General features: G+C 39.5%; 1 protein-coding gene across 2 annotated transcripts in view; it reads right to left on the reverse strand.

The window, feature by feature from the left end:
• The window catches only part of TMEM117 (transmembrane protein 117), a 225,654-nt gene that overhangs the window by 40,921 nt on the left and 164,700 nt on the right, over positions 1–20,033 (reverse strand). For both annotated transcript variants that reach the window (XM_074901536.1, XM_074901537.1), the window contains exon 6: positions 1,942–2,101. In XM_074901536.1, coding sequence (XP_074757637.1) covers positions 1,942–2,101 — 160 coding nt within the window. The remainder of the gene's footprint in view (positions 1–1,941; positions 2,102–20,033) is intronic.

Raw genomic sequence — 20,033 nt, forward strand, 5'->3', positions numbered from 1 at the left:
TGGATTTCCAAACTCAACGGGTTTTCTCTTGCTAAACACAGCCACATTTGCAGTATTAATGCTACCACTCAGAGGGACAGAAAATGCCTGTACTCAAAAACTGGATGAGACTTCATCTGTGCTCTTAGTTAACATCAGCCTCAAAGAGAAATTGCTTAATACTAAACATTTTTTTTTACTAATTTTACCGTTTTGTTGCTAAAGCTTGTTAAGTTATAAAAGAAAAAAATCTGTGAAACAGACAACACTCTTAGAAAGAATTTCTAGACACATGTAATTTTAAAGCATACATCAGTCAAAGGATCATGATCCTGATGGTCTTCACTTGTGATTTAATACTTTGGTGTCTCAACTTGACTTTATTGACATAGCAATGCAATGATGCTAGAACTACACTGTAAATAAAACATGCCAACTTAGTTGCACAGTCCAAATAAATAACTTTAAATAAATAAATAACTCCATCACACAATCAGTCAAAAATGCAATTAAAAAGAGCCTGCCTCTTGCTTTGTGTTCTAAAAATATGAAATAGTACTTGGGACACGCTGTTTCACACAAAATTCTTCCCTATATTCAGCAACTCCAAGGTCAGAGTACTGGAACTTGATTTTTCAAAGTTGAAAGAATGGTTTAGTAATTATTTGGTGTGAAGACAACTCTGTTTCTCTACCTTGCATAACATCAAGTTCAGTATAGATTGCTACATTGTGTATTTTCATTCATGCTTTCATTACAGCCCTGTGAAGTACAATCATTTATTATACATTCCCTTGAATCCTTTTGAAACAGCAAACAAAATGTAAAATGCAAAGGGAGAGAAAAGAAAGCACCAGACATCTTACTAGGAAAGCAGTATTCCCTTTCTTATCCTCCTTGTTCAAACCATGAACCTCAGTGAGTACTGAACAGTGATGGACATTGGAAGATAAAACTGAACTATAGGACTTTATGCCGCTTTAATGTCCTAGTACAGCAGTGATAAATTCTGAGTGCCAACACAGTGTCACCTCTATGATAATTACTCAAGCAATAGATATCTCATTAAAGAGAACTAAGTGTCTCAGAAACAGTCTTTGCTAGCAGAGTTAGTAATATATTGGAGAAAAATGACCCATCAGTTCTTCAGGTCTTTGCTAACTTTAGTTCAACAGTCTAACATGTCTAGGAATAAGCAAAAGTCACTCAGGCCTTTCAGGCTCCTTTTGCTTGCCTCAGCCCAAATGATTTTTCACAGAGCATTGGGTGAGTTATTCACACAAGGATCAAACCACAGGCAAATGCAAAGGGTAGAGCACAGCATCACATGAAGGAGGTTTTTGGCCACATACTTGTGACCCAGATTCCTTTCTTACCAGCTAGATTGAAAGGAGCAGATAATCAGGCAGACTACAGGGAATCATCTCCCCAGTTAACCTCACTAGCATAAGACTGCAGTATAAGGACTTGTCATCAAAGGTCTTCACATCTTCATGTGAAAATGGAAATTGGAATCTTAATAGCAAATACTAATTTTCGTCTATTAAAATGTCATAATTTGTCTATATCTAATACTGTAAATGCTTGAAATACAAAGTATTTCTCTCTTGTTTGGCCAAATTTCTCTCATTTTCCTAACAGAAGCTTTGAATTTACCAAACAACTAGCTTCCGTTTCTTTTTCTCATGTCATTTTTGCAGAAAGCACCTTCTAATTCCAAAAGTCATGGAGTTCTTACCTGGTACTCTAAGAATAGAAATCAGCAATGTTTTCACAATAAAAGGCCAGCAGGCTTTTTGCAAAGTCACTGAGAATGGTGTTATAAAATGCCTCTACTATTAGCAATTGCAAATTAAACATTTATTTAACTTTATGTAGTCTTACCTAAACACCATTTGCTCTAGAGGAAATTGAGTGACTACACAGCCTCAGCAGTTCAAATGAAACATTAGGAAAGTGTACCTGCATGACAATAAGAAGGTCAAACACCAAGATGAAAGAAGCCAAGAAGGCTCTTGAGACCTCGTCACTTGGCAGAAATCCACGATTCAGCTTGTCCCAGCTGATCCAGTCAGTAGTGATGACAAGCACAACTACAGAGGTCAGAGTAAACAGAACTGTCCTGCAAGGGAAAAAAAAACCACCAACAATTCAGAGAGAATATGATAATAATGAAGATGCATCACTCTGTTTTATCTGACTTCTAATGGTCAGCTAGTGCTTGATCAGTACTCTTCTGCTGATGAAAAGAGATTGAAGAAAATTAAGTGTACAAACAAATCATTTAATTCAAAATAGGAAAGCAGTCAGCTGTATCCTTAGTAAAAATAAATTTAGTAGCTGGAGTGTATAACTCTTATTCTTCATTCCCTATTATTCACTGAAGATACAAATCAATTAAGTAAAATAAGAAGCAAATTATAATGACGTACTAAAGGACTATATGATCTAGGCCAAATTCAAATAAACAATTTGAAAGAACATTTTCTAAGGCACCAAAGACAGAACCTTTGAAAAGTCTTTTCTCAGCTGTAGGAGCTATAGGACACTAACTGTGAAGTCTAGTTTTTGTATAGAAACACATCTGTATGATGCACTAATTAATCTTTAGTAAATTCTGTGGGTTGTAGAAAGATTTTGCTTTGTGTTTCCTATGATATCCTTTGTACGAGTTTTCAACACATCTTATGGCATTACTGAGAAGTCAGTGAAGAGTGAATTACAAAAGTAATAAAGCCTCCATATGAATGAGAATTCCAGAAGGCACGTTTGGCTAATTTGTACAATTGTGCTATACGGTATTTAAGAAAATATCTTTCTAAGATATCCTCCCTCAAATAGTTCTGCATCATTTCCAGTAGTACTTTGGTGATATCCTTCAGAGTTGGCAGTGATTACTGATTGAATTCCTGGTTTCATGGAAGCAGGCAAATTTGACTGGTAATTTGAGGGGGAGCAAGGCTTCTCCCAGTAGCCATAGCTGTCAGTAAATCTGTGCTATAATAAGGACATATCAACATCTGAATGCAAGCATGTAGCTAAATAATTGTGGCAGGGTGGAGGTTTTTTTCTACAGCAATGAAGTCTCATTTTCTTTAGCTACCGAGGGCTGTAAAACAATGTGAAGACTATTTCCCATGACACTTCCAAACAGGACAAATACTGAGCACAGTAAAGGAAAAATCTGTATACCAGTAGTCACAGGCTACCAGTCTGTACACGTTTCTTTTTATATATCAGCTTTGTCTATGTCTGTGTAGGAAGGGAAAACAAATATGCACACAAGCAACAGTATACACATTTGGTCTCCTAAACATCATTCTTCTGTGGCACGATGGGCTGCGCTTCTTCACAATATAATGAGACACAAAATTACTTGATTGATACCACCTTTAGCTTTGAACATTTGTTTTTATTCTTAATAAATGAATTCAGTTATACTAAACACTATGGTCAGCACCATAACTGTATCTCTTGACCATATTATAAGCATCTGGGCAAGAAAAAAAAAAAGAATGAGGCATATTAGACTTAATTAGACCTAAGCAATATTCAAGCTTTCTTATCCCCAAAACATCTGCTTAGCTACTGTCTCACCTGTCAGTACTTGAACCTGACTGACTTTTCTATAAGCTCCACTTTGGCACATAGGCAGAATGGTTTACTTCAGAAAGGCAATTCATCATGGTGCTTCTCTCTTGCATATAGTCTCTTGAGACCCATGAAGGGGGTTTTTCCCACCCTTTTCACCTCTGTATCTGAAATTCACATGGAGATAAATGTTCTCACTTTAGCTGAGAAATTCTCCAGAAAGAACACAGTCCTCAGCGCTTGTCTGCTTGCTGGTGCTGACTGCCTTGGCTGCGAGTGCACTTGTTTTCTTTTCTTCTTTCTGAGGAATTCACGCCTCCTGGTTCACGGGCAGTTTAGAACTGTAATTCAAGTATACATAGTTTGCTATGGGACTATGTACCCAGAAGTTATGCTCAACAGTGTTCTGCTTGAGTCCCCTTGAATTATGCATTTGTGTTTTGGAGCAAGAGTTCAAAGCATGGAAGGTCAGACTCTGGCATGTATGTAAGCAAAGACAGACATATTTGTATGCATGCTTCATTGGCATGCATGCAAAGACCAATGTATGTGCTCAAGCCCTGATTTCCTTGAGGAAAAGTACATATGCGCTTAAAGAACTGCTTTGTTATTCATTCTGAAATGTCAAATAGAGAGGGAAGGGAGCAGAAGATGGGCTGCTAATAGAATAAGAAAATGTGAAACCAATAAAAAAGGTTAGAAATAGACTTTGAAATGGTTGCATTAAACAGCATAATTAGCATGCAGTTGCATTTTTGACTTATGATACTGGAACACAGCAAGATATTCAATACATGATTTTGGAGTTATTATAAACTGAGTTTGTCTGGGTTAGAGTTCAGTACATTTCTTGTGAAAGTACAGCATTTCCCCAGTGTCTTGGGGATTAAGAGAAGCAGCTGAGAATTTAATTTAACTTGACATAACTTATATCAGATGAACTAACATGAGCTACCCTGCAATATTTAGGCCAGTGTAGCTTGTCCTTTTATTCTCCAATGCACATTACTGAGAAAGAACTATTCACAGCATGGCTGGCAGGACCTCTCCATCTTCTGCTTAGAGAAGGGCTATGAGGGGAAAGACAAGAGAGGATTGACTCTTCTCTGTACCAGACATTAAGAAAGGTAACTTCTTTCTCTACTTCACAGAAGACACTTAAGTTTCACGTCTAATTCTAGCTTGCTGTATTGAATGATTATATACCCTGAGCACCTATTCAGCTACAATACCACACATTTTAAAACCTAGTCCATACTCTTCAAGATACAAGGTTGCTATGAAGGATAAAAATTTTTAAAATGTCTGCAAAAAAACACTGTTGAGGCCAGTTGCATACTAATAAGTTAGAATCATTAGGTAGGTCCAGAAAAGTCAGTACTGTGTTTATTACTGCCAGTGATGATCTAAAATACCCAGTTCTACACTGAACTGAGGAAAAGCTTGAAGAGAAGAATTTTTCACTGCCAGGAACCTTTCAAGAAGCAGGTAATTTTTTAGACTGCATCTTTATAATCTTTGATAGCCAGGACTGAGTTTGGTCTTGAATTTGTCAAGCTAAGTTACTTGAGCCAAACTGAATCTACATTGCTGGCCCTCATTTGTCAACAGAACATTCATTTTGTCCTCACACACTTAGCAGGGGCCAAACAGATTTCTTTCGCTTCTGCATCTTCCCACAACAGCACTTTCTTAAACCATAAACTTTGACCAAGCTGACCAACCACTTAGCATCTATCACACAGCATATACACTACAACAGGTTATGCAGAACACGGGCCAGAAGCTTGAGCAGGTTTTTGTCATTGATAATGGCCGCAGACAATCCCTCATAGCAGACAGGGTCATAACTTTGACCTTGCAGTCTCTATCATGCAGAAATGCCATTTCTGGAGGAGAAAGGCTGTGACACCTCATTTTCCTCTACACTACTACAATCAGTAGTAAATACAGAGTATTCATGTGCAATGGGCCATCTTCAACAAACTGCCATGTACCTGCCATTAATGTCTCCACACTGCCAACCTAGCATTCAAGAACATAGTCATCATCCTCTGAAGTCTGGACAACCCACCAGTAGACAAGTTGTTTGGAAAGCACTTAAAGGTGGGGAAATTCAGATCTGGTGTGTTATGTCACCAGTCACACACTCCGATCACATGTGTCATCCACAGCTTTGCTCTGTGTGATCTCTTGAACTCTGCAAAAGTCTGAGATGCTAGTCATATATGAATCTTCTGTTTTCTCAGTGGAGGTCATAGTTATGTGAATAGAAAAAGTCTGTCACTGCAGCACAATGCAGACCCTGGTGGATAACAGGTTTGCATGAAATGTTTAGAAAACAGGGCATTTTTGATTTGTGGCAGTCCAATATACAGGTACTGACCTGCACTGTAGGCAGTGCTGCATATTCCCTGATGTTTCTGGGGAACCTCGGTCCATAAAATCTTTTTATATGCCCATAAATTTCACAGCATGGTCATGGAGCTTGCACTGAGCTGCTTTGCTATGAGATCACAAACTTCTTTTGTTCACCTAGATACAATCTTCCAGATGCCCTGCGTGCCACACTCTGGCACAGCTGTGGCCAAAGGATGAACAAGAACTGGGAAAACTTAAATCAGAAACAAGGATACATTAAATAAATAAGACATACTTACAAAGTGCAAATGGAAAAATAACAAACAACAAGGACAAAGCCAATGCAACATCACAGCAAGGAAAAGTAACAGAAGCAAAATAGGGCCTATTGAGGCCAACATATTCCCTAAAAAATAAAATGAGAATACTGTGTATTTCGGGGAGCAGAGGTGTGCCTTTCTTCAGCAGACAATACTCTAAAGCTAAAGTGACAGGGTTACCTGCCTTCATCCACTCCAAACTATTGAGGATAGGGTGGGTTTTCCTAAAAAGCTTTTCCAGAAGTCTAAGATACATCCTAAATGTTCAGTGAAAGAAAGCAAAAACCACAAAAGCCAGTCTTGTGAGGACCTAAATTTTTTTTTGGTAGCATTTTTTTTCCAGAATCTTTCCCCAGTAGGTGCTTCCATTTCTACACTCTGGGCTACTTCATGAGTGACATCACTCAACAGTGACAAAAGAGAAGATGACTTTTCCCTCTGTCTCCAATCAAGCCTGTCTTACTTCTATTTCCAAATGGTAGGGACAACCTACGATACTCAACTTCCTCGGATACAAGGAGCAGGAGCTGCCACACTGAATGCTGGACATAACTGCGTTAACAAGTTAATTCCCAAAGAAGATTTTTAAGCTCAAGCTGGCACTGAAGACTCTCAAGACTCTGCAGACTCCCTTACAATGCTATTTTGTCAGTGCCCTCATCTTACTGCAGACATCGTTCTTGCCCTGGCTGACTGGTCTGTAACTCTTCTCCCTTTGTCTTACACAATCCTGAGCTTATCAACTGCAAGTTCTTTATGAATGGGCTGAGCCCAAATTTGTCTGTGGAGAAAATAAAAAGCCACTTATTCCTGGGATCTGCAATACAGTTGTTGTTCTCTGAATGTGTAACTGCATTCAGATACATCAATAACTCTCTAGATCCATAACTAGCAAGGAATAAAGGCCTTCTTCCATCAGAAGCCAGCAATTTGAAAACTCCTTTTTGAAGAGCATGGCAGGGAATGTCACAGTTGAGTCTGTTCAGCTTAGTGTGCAGATTGCCTGCCATACTGGAGTTTGCAGTCTGTCTGCCCAAAGGGAAATCCCACCACTGCCATCTGAAATGTCACTAGCACCATCCCATGCCTGTGCAGTCCTTGCCTTGAGAGAGCACTGTGTGCCAGAGCAGCAGATGGACTTCTCTGAAACACAGAGTTGGGCTCTGGAGGAAGAGCTGTGAGAGACTAAGCCAGAAAAGGAGAGGAAGGGAATACCCATGCTTTGCAATCTACTACAACTGATGTCAAGTGTTGATGCAAACTTAAGACTTTCGGGCTTTATTTCAGGGGGAGGGAGGGCCACATAATTAAGGTTTGTTTTAATTCCAAAATAACAGCACTGCCACTAGCCCTCCTGATAAAAGATTTTTCTGCCTATATCTGTAAAGCACTCATGCAAGTACATGTAATTGCTTAGTAACATTATGGGACATGACGAAGGCAGTTCAAACTGGAAGGTTGGCTTGTCCATGCCCCTTCATTAAAACAGTATGTCAAGCATGAGATTACTGACATTCTCAGAAGTCTTGGCTGAGAGAAGACACAATGTACTGCAGTGATCTTAGGTTCTGAATGCTTGGAGACCCCCTCCCACATCAGGAATTCCCTAGGCAGAGTCCATGAGGCCCTGACTCATCTCTTGCAGGCCCAATGCAGTAGCACATCCCCTCCAGACCTCTGCCAGAAGTACTTTTGACTCCATCCAGTCACATCTTCAGGAAACTGTCTGTGTTATTTGTCTGTGCTGAGTTGAAAACTGAACAAAACAGAATTTGTCCCTGGAAAGATAAAGACAAGCTAAGAAATTTATACAAGTTCACAAAACATTTAATGTTGGGAATGAACTATTTCCAATCTGAGTCTCCTGATTCTTCATGTCTAAATCAGCAGGGCAAAGTGTTCTAAAAACAAATCCTGGTCTGTGCTGAGACCTCATTTCTCAAACCATCATGTACTGAAAGTGAAGCTTTTCACTGCTCAAATATCAAATACAATTCTTTACACAACCATACATAAAGGGAAGATACTACTACCTTCAATTTACCAGCAACTTTGAGCTACTCACTGTTAGAGCTATTTAGAATTTTCTTGTCTTGCATGACCCTCAGCCAAATCTTTTATGAAGCTACATCTTTGACAATCAGATAGCAAGAGTTCTGATAAGATTGACTGAAGAGATGAAAGACAAACTTTGGCTATTTTCCTCGTCTTCATTTTGTCTTTTCCAAGAGACAAAAAGCAGTATCTTGCCCTTTGACTACAGCTTTTCCAGGAAAAAAAGCACAACCCGTGCTTAGTCAAAAGCAGCTCTGAGGTCTGTATGACATAGCATTTTGAGAACTTTTCATTACACTTTCACGCATAATTGACTAGTCCAGGTTATTTAAAAACCATTAAACAACACTAATAAGCATCCCAGGTATTGCTTAATACTATTTCCTTTTGGACAGAAGATCGCATTAATAAAGAAATAAGATCATAAATTCTGTATTCCTATTATTGTTCATTAAGGAAATGAGCATACCTATAAACAAGCATTAATAAAATATATAATATATATATGAACTTACTAACTAAAGAAAATTAGCTAGCATATAGTCTAAGTATATCTAAACTCTAAATAAAACCACCTAGCAGTTAATCAGCATCCATCAAAACTTTCAGCTTCTGATAGTGCTGTAGAAAACAGAAATGCAATTCTAATAAATGTTTTATGAATTACTATTTTTGTTTTCATAGAACCATAGAATGGTTTGGGTTGGAAGGGACCCTTAAAGATCATCTAGTTCCAACCCCCCTGCCATGGGCAGGGACACCTTCCACTAGACCAGGTTGCTCAAAGCCCCGTCCAACCTGGCCTTGAACACTGCCTGGGAGGGGGCAGCCACCACTTCTCTGGGCAACCTGCTCCAGTGTCTCACCACCTCACAGTAAAGAATTTATTCCTTGTACTTAATCTAAATCTACCCTCTTTCAGATTAAAGACTTTACCCCTTGTCCTATCACTACATGCCCTTGTAAAAAAGTCCCTCTTCATCTTCCTGCAGGCCCCCTCTAAGTACTGTAAGGCTGCTATGGTCTCCCTGGAGCCTTCTCTTCTCCAGGCCGAACAACCCCAACTCTTTCAGCCTGTCCCTATAAGGAAGCTGCTCCAGCCCCTTGATCATCTTCGTGGCCTCCTCTGGACCCACTCAAGCAGGTCCATGTCCTCTTTATGTTGGGGGCCCCAGAGCTGAACACAGTACTCCAGGTGGGGTCTCATGAGAGCAGAGAGGCAGAATCACCTCCCTCGACCTTCTGGCCACACTTCTTTTGATGCAGCCCAGGCTATGGTCGGCTTTCTGGGCTGCCAATGCACATTGCCAGGTCATGTTGAGCTTCTTGTAAACCAACACCCCCAAATCCTCTGCAGAGCTGCTCTCAATCTATTCTCCACTCAGCTTGTATTTTTGCATGGTATTGCCTTGATCCATGTGCAGGACCTTGCGCTTGGCCTTGTTGAACTTCATGAGGTTCACACGGACCCACCTCTCAAGGTCCCTCTGGATGGCATCCCTTCCCTCCAGTATGTTGACTGCACCACACAGTTTGGTGTCATTGGCAAACTTGTTGAGGGTGCACTCAGTCCCACTCTCCATGTTGCTGACAAAGATGTTAAACAGCACCACTCCCAATACTGACGCCTGAGGAATGCCACTCATCACTGCTCTCCACCTGGATGAGGAGCCATTGACTGCAACAATTTGAGTGCGACCATCCAGCCAGTTCCTTATCTACCGAGTGGTCCATGTGTCTCCAATTTAGAGACAAGGATGTCATGTGGGACAGTGTCAAATGCTTTGCACAAGTCCAGGTAGATGATGTCAGTTGCTCTTCCCTTATCCATCAATGCTGTAGAATCCCCGTCATAGAAGGCCACCAAATCTGCCCTTAGTGCAGCCATGTTGGCTGTCACCAATCACCTCCTTATTTTCCAAGTGCCCTAGCAGAGTTTCCAGGAGGACCCGCTCCATGATTGTGCCAGGCACAGAGGTGAGACTGACTGGCCTGTAGTTCCCCAGGCTTTCCTTCCTCTTTTTAAAAATGGGGGCTATGTTTCCCCTTTTCCAGACACTGGGAACTTCACCAGACTGCTACAACTCCTCAGATATGATGGACAGTGGCTTAGTCACTTCATCCACCAGTTCCCTCAGGACCCACAGATGCATCCCATCAGGTCCCATGGATTTGTGCACCTTCAGGTTCCTCAGATGGTCTCTAACCTGTCTTCTCCTACAGTGGGCAGTTCTTCATTCTCCCAGTTCCTATGACTTAGGCTTCTGCAGACTGTACTTAGAACCAGGTGTCTAACTCCTCCTCAGCCTCCCTGATGCTACCAGCCTCCTTACTGCCTCCTGCAGCTCAACACCTGGTGCAGGAGGTCCCCTACCTGGGCACACCTTTTGCAGGCAGGTCTGCCGCCTGTCCCTGCCCCAGGAGAAAGGTCCAGGCCCTTCCTGCAGCCTGAGGCCTGCACCGCAGCCTGATCTCATGAGAGATGCCAGCTGTGGTTCTCCACGACCCTGGGTCTCCACAGTTTCCTGGTGTTTCCCTGGCTCAGAGCTACCCACTGTGTGTCGCCATCCCCTGCTCCACTGCAGAATGTGCTTACACCAGAGCTGATCCCCTTGGCAATCAGCTGAAGTGGCTTATAATGTCAATTTTTCATTAATGTGTCAAAATAGTTAAAAAAGCCTGTGAAAACAGATACAGAAAGAGAGGAACAAATTTTACTGCTCTCGATATTTAAAAATGCTTTCCAGTCCTCAGGAAAGAAAGATCATCCATCAAGTTAAATACTCTCCATAATTTTTAATCCCAGAATCAGCACTGGCCAAACATACTGTCCCACAGTGTACAATAACTATAAAGAACAACATTACTGCAGATGCTCATATGCAAATGCCAACACTTTTTATTTCACTTGTTTTAATTAAGAAGGGTTCTGTTATTAAATCTGTCAAAAATAGCAACTCTAAAACCATTTAAAATAAAATATTTAGTCTGCCTGTTGCTTAGTGTCAGCACCACTTCTGCAATTAAGCAAGTGTAAGGGACAGATGCTCTGCTGGTGAAAAGCATCTGGGTTCTCTGGAGCATGGCTTCAAGCCTCCAGCTGGCCATCACTCTTCTGCCCCAGCAGGACAGTGCTCTGAAAGGAGAGAGAGCAAGGACTTGAGAGCTCTGCTTTTCTCAGCAGCCACTACAGTGCAACAGGGTAGTGCAGTTCCATAGAGTGACACAGTAGGTGCTGAGGACCCCATATTCACAGTGTTTGTGCCTTGTGGGCTGAACTGAGCAACCATCCATAACTGCAGCTCACTAGGTGAGATCCCAGATAGCAATTCCACTTCAGTTGCACCCAGAAGAAATCCCACTTGCATCCCAAGATGAATCCATGCTGTGAATCAAAGGGCAGGTGGAGAGACGACTGGAATACCCAATTCAGAAGTGTGCTACTGAAGTGAACCACTCATACAGACACACCCTAGAAGAAGTCACACACATCAAATACTGGAAATTTAATTTCCAAATATTAGAAAAATTAACTGCACTGAATCTGTTTTGTTAAAATACGGTGCTTGTTCCCCTGATGGAGACAAATATGTCGTAGATATATGGAATTATACTACTGCCAGATTTCAGGGTGCCACACCTCCTATGGCATGCTCCAGAAACATAAGTGGGAGAAAGTATATTAATGTAGATTATCATCAAAAAGACTTAATTATCTGAAGTTAAATACCAATTAGAAGAAAATGTGTTTTAATTCAAACTGTGAATTGCATTGTCTTTTTAAAAAACATTCCATCATAACAATGTATTTCTGAATTCTATCCTACAGTTGGAAGTAATGGGTAAGTAATTCAGCATTTGCCAGTAACTGCCATTTCTGAAATATCTGTTCTGAAATTGCAGGTTCTGAAATACTCTCTGTTTCAAAGAGGGAATAGCAAAGGGAACTTTATGTTGGGACTAGCTCATAAATGCTTATCAATAGCAGATATTGCATGTTTTGAGAACCCTGCATTCCTAGTTAAGTCTTCTAGTCTATGACTGTCGTCATTCTGCCTGGTGAGCTGAAGAAACTGGACGCCACAGAGTATAAAGGATGCTCTGAGTGTGGCAAAACTGGAATTGTTTATTCTACATTTTTATACATTCTTTTTACTTAGAAAAATTAAAAACATTTTTGTGAATGTAAACAGCACTGGTCTATTTTTTCTACTTATATCAGTTTGTCAAAGAAAGGATATTACCTCTCCCACAAACCTTGCTTTACTTCTATCCTTTGACTGTGACAGTTGCAATTTTATTAGAGTATATCAATATGATTCCAGAGCTATTTGAGATTTTTGTACAAAAGATTTGTATAAAGTCTGAAATTACATTTATGTTAATGCACAGAGGAAACATTTTACTATGTTTCATGTATTAAAATGAGTAAGATTAGGTAATGTAATCACACGGTGAAATATTAGAATTCTAGAGAGCAGCATTTTTTTATTACAGGTAGAAGCATCTTTGAGTTTCCTTTTGCCACACCATTAATTTACTAAAATGAAATTGTTATCTATTTCAAACAGCAGCTCATTTAAATTAAACTCATCAGCCATAAGCTTTAAGTTTCAAATGCCATTTCCTATCTGTGACACAGAAAAGGAAAAACAGTTTAAGAAGGTTCGTGGTCTTGCTTGTAAAAAATATTTTCAATCAACACGTATCATACACAAGGTAGTATAGGACTCACATGGGTTATATCCAGGGAACTCTACTCCACGTTCAACTTCCAAAGTTAGAAGTTAATTGCTTAACTTCAGGAGAAAGCGTTTTGAAAAAAACCCAATTCTATATAAGGTAAAGAGAACCCATTCTTCTGGTTTACTTTCAGATGGATACATCATCTACTCTATCAATGGGGAATGGAAGACAGCTGGCTCAAGAAACAACAGAAACAATGTTTTCAAAAATGTTTTCAGAGCACTGAATGTGCCTTAGGATAGACCTGCCTGGCAAGTTTTCATTGAAACCTGAAAAGTTTTCATGGTTTATATTCAGACAAGGGCAGTTCATCAATACATGGAATTTACCTGTGAAAGGGCTGATTTCTGTAATGTGAGGGAAGCTGTGTCAGAACTGGGCACAATTCCTGCACCTTGCTGTGGTTGTAGAGCCAGGAGTTAGAGCAGCATTTCAGCTGCATGAGATGAGGCAGAGACCAGGGGTCAATACCTGTTCTCTGTGATTCAGAACAGGTATTTGAGTATCAGTCCTAAAGAGACCAGCTGAATGCCACAATAACCAGGCTTTTGGATGCTATACAGTACTAGATTCTCTAGTTGGAGCTGCTTTACTTTGTATAAACAAGTCAACATTAGTATAACTCTAGACACAGATTTCCCACACCCAACTGAGTGTCTTAGTGGCTAGTTATTGAATCTTTATATTATTCTCAGGTTCTGGTAAGAGTGAGGCAAAGGCTTGCTGTTCACCATAGTAGGAAGACATGAGTTCATATGTCAAAACATTTGGCTTGCCATGTTTCCAGCATCCCCAGTAACTGTCACAGAAACTGGTTATGAGAAGAAAACATTCTTGGCTTCCTTTTCTCAGTCATCATTTAGTATTCAGTAAAGTCTTAAATTCATTGCAGTGTAGAATGGGAAAAAGCTTTTGAAATGGAAAAAAACCCCACGTGTCTTTACATTTATGAAGGCAACTCCCATTTCAAACGCATTTAGATGGTAATTGAAATGCTACTCTAAGAGCCTAATATTAGGCTCTTCAGATCTATAGCAGGAGCCTCCTTGATTTTCCTGCATTGAAACATGTTATTAAATTCTAGTTTTAGAAACAAGCAAGAGTGTAAGTATGGCTTTAACACCACATTCTCAAGCCTATCTATGATCTGGACTATTTTGATTTCTAGATAGTTGATTTAAGACAAAGTAATTGATTTTCAGAGGACCCAGTTAACAACATATATGTCAGAAAGGTGGTAAAAATCAATGAATTAATAAACCAATTCTTTAATAAATAAATAACTTTATTCATTATTTCCTAATTACTAAATTTACCTGCACTGTTTGCATTCACAGTTTATTTCATAATTAATGAAACTTTAGCCCTGATCAAAGATTTACTATATAGACAGCACTCTGAATGTTTTCTTCGGGATATTATAGACTCATACTTGTTTTCTGCATTTAAATTATTCAATTTTTTTCCCAAACCACATGTGAAGTCTGATACAAATTTGGCTAGAGCCAAGTGAACAACTGATTGTTATTTTTTTTAACACAGAGTATTTTTACATATGGTTTAGTTCAGTGCAATTAAAACATTTTATAAGCAATTGAGATTTAGCCAACACATAGATGTGCTTTTGTAGAAATCTATATGTAAGGTAATATATCTAATCTCTCATCAGAGTTGACACAGATGTAGTGTGAGATTTGGTTATCTAAATATATGTGTTTAGTGTGATTTGGGGCACTGTGGAGTACCTTGGTTGGCCTCCAACCCTGCAACTGAAGGTCTCCTCTGAGCCCTGTCTCATGTCTGCCAGGCTTGTGGACTTTCTCAATATCCTAAAGCATTTCGAATCATAGTCAACGCCTACATTTAGGCACCTGAATCCCAGCTTTATTCAGTCAGTGGAGTCTGGGGAATTATTCAGGTGACTAAATACAAGTTTTGACTTGAGGTGAAATGAATGACCATCATCTTCATTGGTCAGAGCTCACTGGCTGTAGTAAGAGCTGGCATGTCAATAGCCATAATCAAGACGTAAAAATCAGGCACCTGAATCCAGAGCTGAATCTCAAAACTGATCAGTTTTCAATGTTTTAATTTCTTTCAAGAAAATAATGAAAAACCTGCTTGAATTGGAAAACAAATACATTTAGGAACTGTCAAAACTCATCTTTGTATAAAATAATGGAAAAGTTCCACTTAGAAACTGTCAAGTAAAAAATGCCACTGAAAATTTGTGGTTTATTTGCTTTTTAAAAGACATTTTAGAAAACTGAGATGATTTCTCAAAGCATTTTGATGTTGCAGTCTTAAAACTATCCTTGCAATTTCTTGGAAGAAAAAAAAACCAAAACCCATAACATTTTCCACTGTATTTGTGATCATGAGTTACAAAGCATTAAGTATAAAAACAGAGTCTGATTTTATCCATGTAGAACATATGGAACATGTTGTCCTTGTACAGATGCTGTCACGTTGCTGTTATTAAATAAAGCTTTTGGTAAGAGTAGATAGGAGGGCTGTATAGTATACACTTATATTCTCATGGCTTTACAGACAACATATTATATCCACAACCAAAATGTAAAAATACACTTCAAATTTAGAATAAGCTAATCATAATAGTTTAATAGCTTTCTATGTTTTGGACTAGACTAGCTGTATATTTTAGCTATATAGTAGCTTGATGGAATAAGAAATTTCTCATTATTTTAGGTTTCATACACCACAGTATCTACGGGGTAGAACTTCTCATTCATCAAGATGTTGTGCCTTTTAGAATTACATTTGCGCAAACCCTATAAAAGTAAAATATAATTACAATTGTTTTGAACTGCTCTTTAATGTTTTTTTCCAAAGCATATTGAATAAATGTAGGCTCTTTCATCTAACAAGTTGACTATATTTTGATTAAATGTATTTCCAAAACAACTCTAAAAAAAACCCCAACCAAAACGCTTTAATCCTGTTTCCTGAGCAATGCATTTTTATGACAACTATCTTCCAAAGAATATAAAAATTACCTTAGTAAGAAAAAGGCATTAGTAGACACCAAACTGAGCATGAGCTGAGCACGTGCACAGCAGCAAAGAGCTCCCAACAGTGTCTGGGGCTGTACTAACAGGAGCACAGCTGGTAGATCACGGTAAATTATTATTTCCCTCTACTCTGCACTTGTTACACCATATCCAGTGGTACCCCCCACTACATAAATAGCACTGATAAACTAAAGTGGAGGTCCCCAGGCTGGTTGGGGGCTAAAACACTTGCCCTGTGAAGGAGAGGCTGCGGGATGTGGGCAAGTTCATCATGGAGAAAGGGGGGATTTGGGAGCACCTAACAGCTGCTCCCCACTAACTCTGGGATGGTTAGCAAGAAGATGGAGCCAAACTCTTCACAGCAGTGAATGACAATGCAAATATTGAAACAAGAGAGATTGAGACTGGATATAAGGAAAAACTATTTCTAATGAGACCCATCAGGCAGTGAAAAGAGGCTGCCCAAAGATGCTGTGCAGTTTCGATCTCTACAGGTTTTTGAGACCCTGAAGTGGATAAAGCTCTGAGAAACCTAGTCTCATCTCAGAGCTGACCCTGCTTTGAGTAGGAGGCTAGAGATCTCCTGAGATCCTGAATTATCCTGTGATCCTATGCTCCTAAGATATTTACCTTCCAATAAAAGAATCTTAGTAGCCAAGCATGTAAGTTACACATCATTAACATTTATGAAGGAAACATGGCCTTACCATTCAACAAGCAACCCTGTTTGCCTATATGAACAGCAATGACACTAGCCTCAAATCAAAAAAAGTATTACAATTCCTCCTGAAAAAAAATCTATGCAATCAAAACAGAAGGGATTTTTTTGTGTATATAGGACTTCTGAATTTCAGCTGACATTGTTGCTCCAACTAAGACTTTACAAATCCAAGCACTCAGAACTGCAGTTGACATTTACAGTAATTGCAAAGTATAATATTTTTTGCAGATCATTCAAGAAGAATTTGTATCAACTCAAAAGTCACTCAGGAAAAAAAAGTTAATATGTGTATTTTTACACAAGTTGAGCCAGTTCTAGTATAACACTGACACATGTCTTCTTAGAAGACAAAGAAAAATCACATATGAATTACTGTGATTTTGATCCCCTGGAAAGTTAACCTTTCTAAGAATAGAACAGGATTAGAAAGAAGAATGAGTAAAAAGAAACTAAAAGGCACTCACCAGAATACATGCTGAAGGCCAGTGCTACTCTGATAATTATATGCCCAGTGCTGTGACAATATGAATCTTGTCACTTTTGCAGTTAGAGATGAAAGTGAGGAACTTCTGAGAAGCAAGGAGCACAAGAGAACTTGAGAATTGTTATGGCTGAATTCACTAAGATGCCCATATCTATATTTCATTAAACTTTGAGCTTGTCAGGAAATGGTTATCCCCCTCAAACAGAAACTTTTCAGTATTTCAGAAATGTGTTCTATCCTGAGACTAATCTGCACTCTTTTCCTGCTTGTTATGGTAAACAGAAATCAGAAAACAGATAAATCCTGAAAGAAACAGCAATATTAATGGAACTCAGAAAAGGTGCAGTAAACCCAGACTGCAGCCTCTCCCACAACTTCCCCCACATTGAGAAGTGCAGGGGTTCAGATTAACATTCATCCATGTGGATTTATTCACCATGCTACTGGCTACTCTGAGGAGACTGAGCCTCTCACTAGTTTTGATCAGAAATTCCTTCCCACAGATGAGAAACATTTCTCAATGAAAGTTTAATCAAAAGTGATGCATTTCTGAATATTTCAGTTTTCTAAAAAAAACCCAAACCCCAAACTTTTGTTGCAGGATTCACAACAAGGTGTAAGCGAAGGTCCCTCTCCTCCTGAAATTGTCATCCTTTACTTTCCAGACTTGGTCTCTTCAGCTTCTGATGTCCTAACGAGTAAGATTCAGATGTGAAGATGTTCAGAATTTGCCAGCTCAGTCCCATGTAACTGTACATTAAAAAACTGCAATTCTGTTACCATTTGCTTTTAGCTGATGTTCTTACTTGGCAATTAGTACTCTTGTAGTTTGTTGTCATTTTCAGTCTCTTCCCTGTTCGGTCTGCTTCTTCCTTTTGAACTGTTCACTTGACCTGACTTCAGTTCTGCATGAATTCTTATGTGGTCCGTAACCGGCAGTATGGCCTTCCTGGCCTTAAGATTTGACAGTGTTTTGGTGATCCAGGATTCCTGCCAATGACTAAGGACACCTTAGCAGGATCTAAGGCAGGGGCACAGCCCAGGGCTGGATGACACCCCAGAAGTTCAGGTAGTGGGGATTAACAGCAAGTGGAAAAATGTGTCTATTTTCATTTCTTCTAGAGTATAACCAGTGGCATTTGTTGCTTTTCCCACAGTCTCTGTTGTGTATCTCCTTTAGGGTTATAATAATCTTGCAGAAAGTATTAAAGAATAGGTAATTGCCCTGGTTCAGCTAGGATAGGGTTGTTTCCCCAGCAATGGGGAGGGGGCTCTAGCTGGGTTATTCAATACCATGCTGACGCCAGGTCTGGGCACCCAAGCGCGGGAACAGTTTCTTTGTTGCTTTTGTCCCTGAGAGCACGTGCGACGGGACTGCTGTGTCTTTTGCGGTATAGCTCTGTATATCTTTTGTCCTGTTCACTGTTATTACTGTTTATTGTTGTTGTTATTGCTATTGTTGTTGTTCGGTTTGTTGTTGTTACACTGTTGTATTAAATTTTTCCTTATCTCAACCCCGGGATTTGCATCTCACTCCCTGCCCCGTCCGGTCTCGGGTCCCAGCAGGGCCTAAACCACCACAGTAATCAACATCCCACCTCTTACACCTACCCAACAAGGTAGTTCTTTCACCAGAGCCAGGCTACAAGTTATAGACAGCCCTTTTCTCTTGCCTAGGGAATAGGTGAGCTGTCAGAACAAGGGGCCACATTTAGGTCAGGTTAGGTGTCCACCCAGTTTACCTTCCAGAGACCCACAAACCACAACAGTTTTGCTTTGCCTCCATGATTAGCTCAAAATAGTTTAGGCAGTGCTGAAGAGACCTTGAGATTAATAAATATTGTTAAATATATATTCTGTGTTTAATACTCTGTTAAATGCTGATTGAGCCCCCTTTATTTTTACAGCTATACAATCCTTTTCTTCCTGTGAAATACTTCAACATATGTGTTTGACAAGCATAAAAGCCTACAGGCTGCCTCCCCATCACTTACATGATTGCTCATCAGTCTCCAGCAAGCACCTACAGAGAGCAGCTAGAGGAATACTTTTGGAAGGGCTATATATTGCAGTGCCTCACTTTCTCTCAAAACAGGGAACCTTTGTATTGTTGATGAGACTTTGAAAAAAATCAGCATTTGGAATAGATGGATGCACTTGGATTCTTTGATCAACAACCACTGGAGAGACTAGAATCAGCCAAATTTTTAGACCTCTGCAGAGCAAATAACTACACCCATTTCACAAAGGCTGTAAAACGGAGGACAGCTTTTGGGACTGGATATAGTCTCTCAGAAAGCTTTGTTTAGTAATTTTCATGAACTTTGTTAGTATTGTCTTCAGTTTTCTCCTAGGTCATTCAGTCACTGTACAGAGATAACATTAAATTAATTTGGCTAGTTCTTCACTGAGTTTTTTGGCTTTACGTTCTTCCTGGGAGCCTTGAAAATAACTCATTTCTAGCTAGGAGGCCTTGAAAGATGAATTTGACTTACACTCATTACCAGACCTTTCCAACCATTACTGGCAATCTATCAAAGAGATTTCTGGCTTGACAATCCCATCAATGTCTACTAAAAAAAGGAAATATATTTCATCTGAGGCAGTGGCTACCTTCACTAAGTTAAAGCAGGTCTTCACTTTGCAGTGGGGGTATTTTAATGCTGTATTTATACTTTAAACTCCCCAAATGTTGCAAAATATTATAAGAGACCAACTGGTTTATGAGTTTGAAAAGTGTCCAC

This window comes from Athene noctua, chromosome 3 (assembly GCF_965140245.1).
Source record: "Athene noctua chromosome 3, bAthNoc1.hap1.1, whole genome shotgun sequence".
In the NCBI taxonomy this organism is placed as follows: Eukaryota; Metazoa; Chordata; class Aves; order Strigiformes; family Strigidae; genus Athene; species Athene noctua.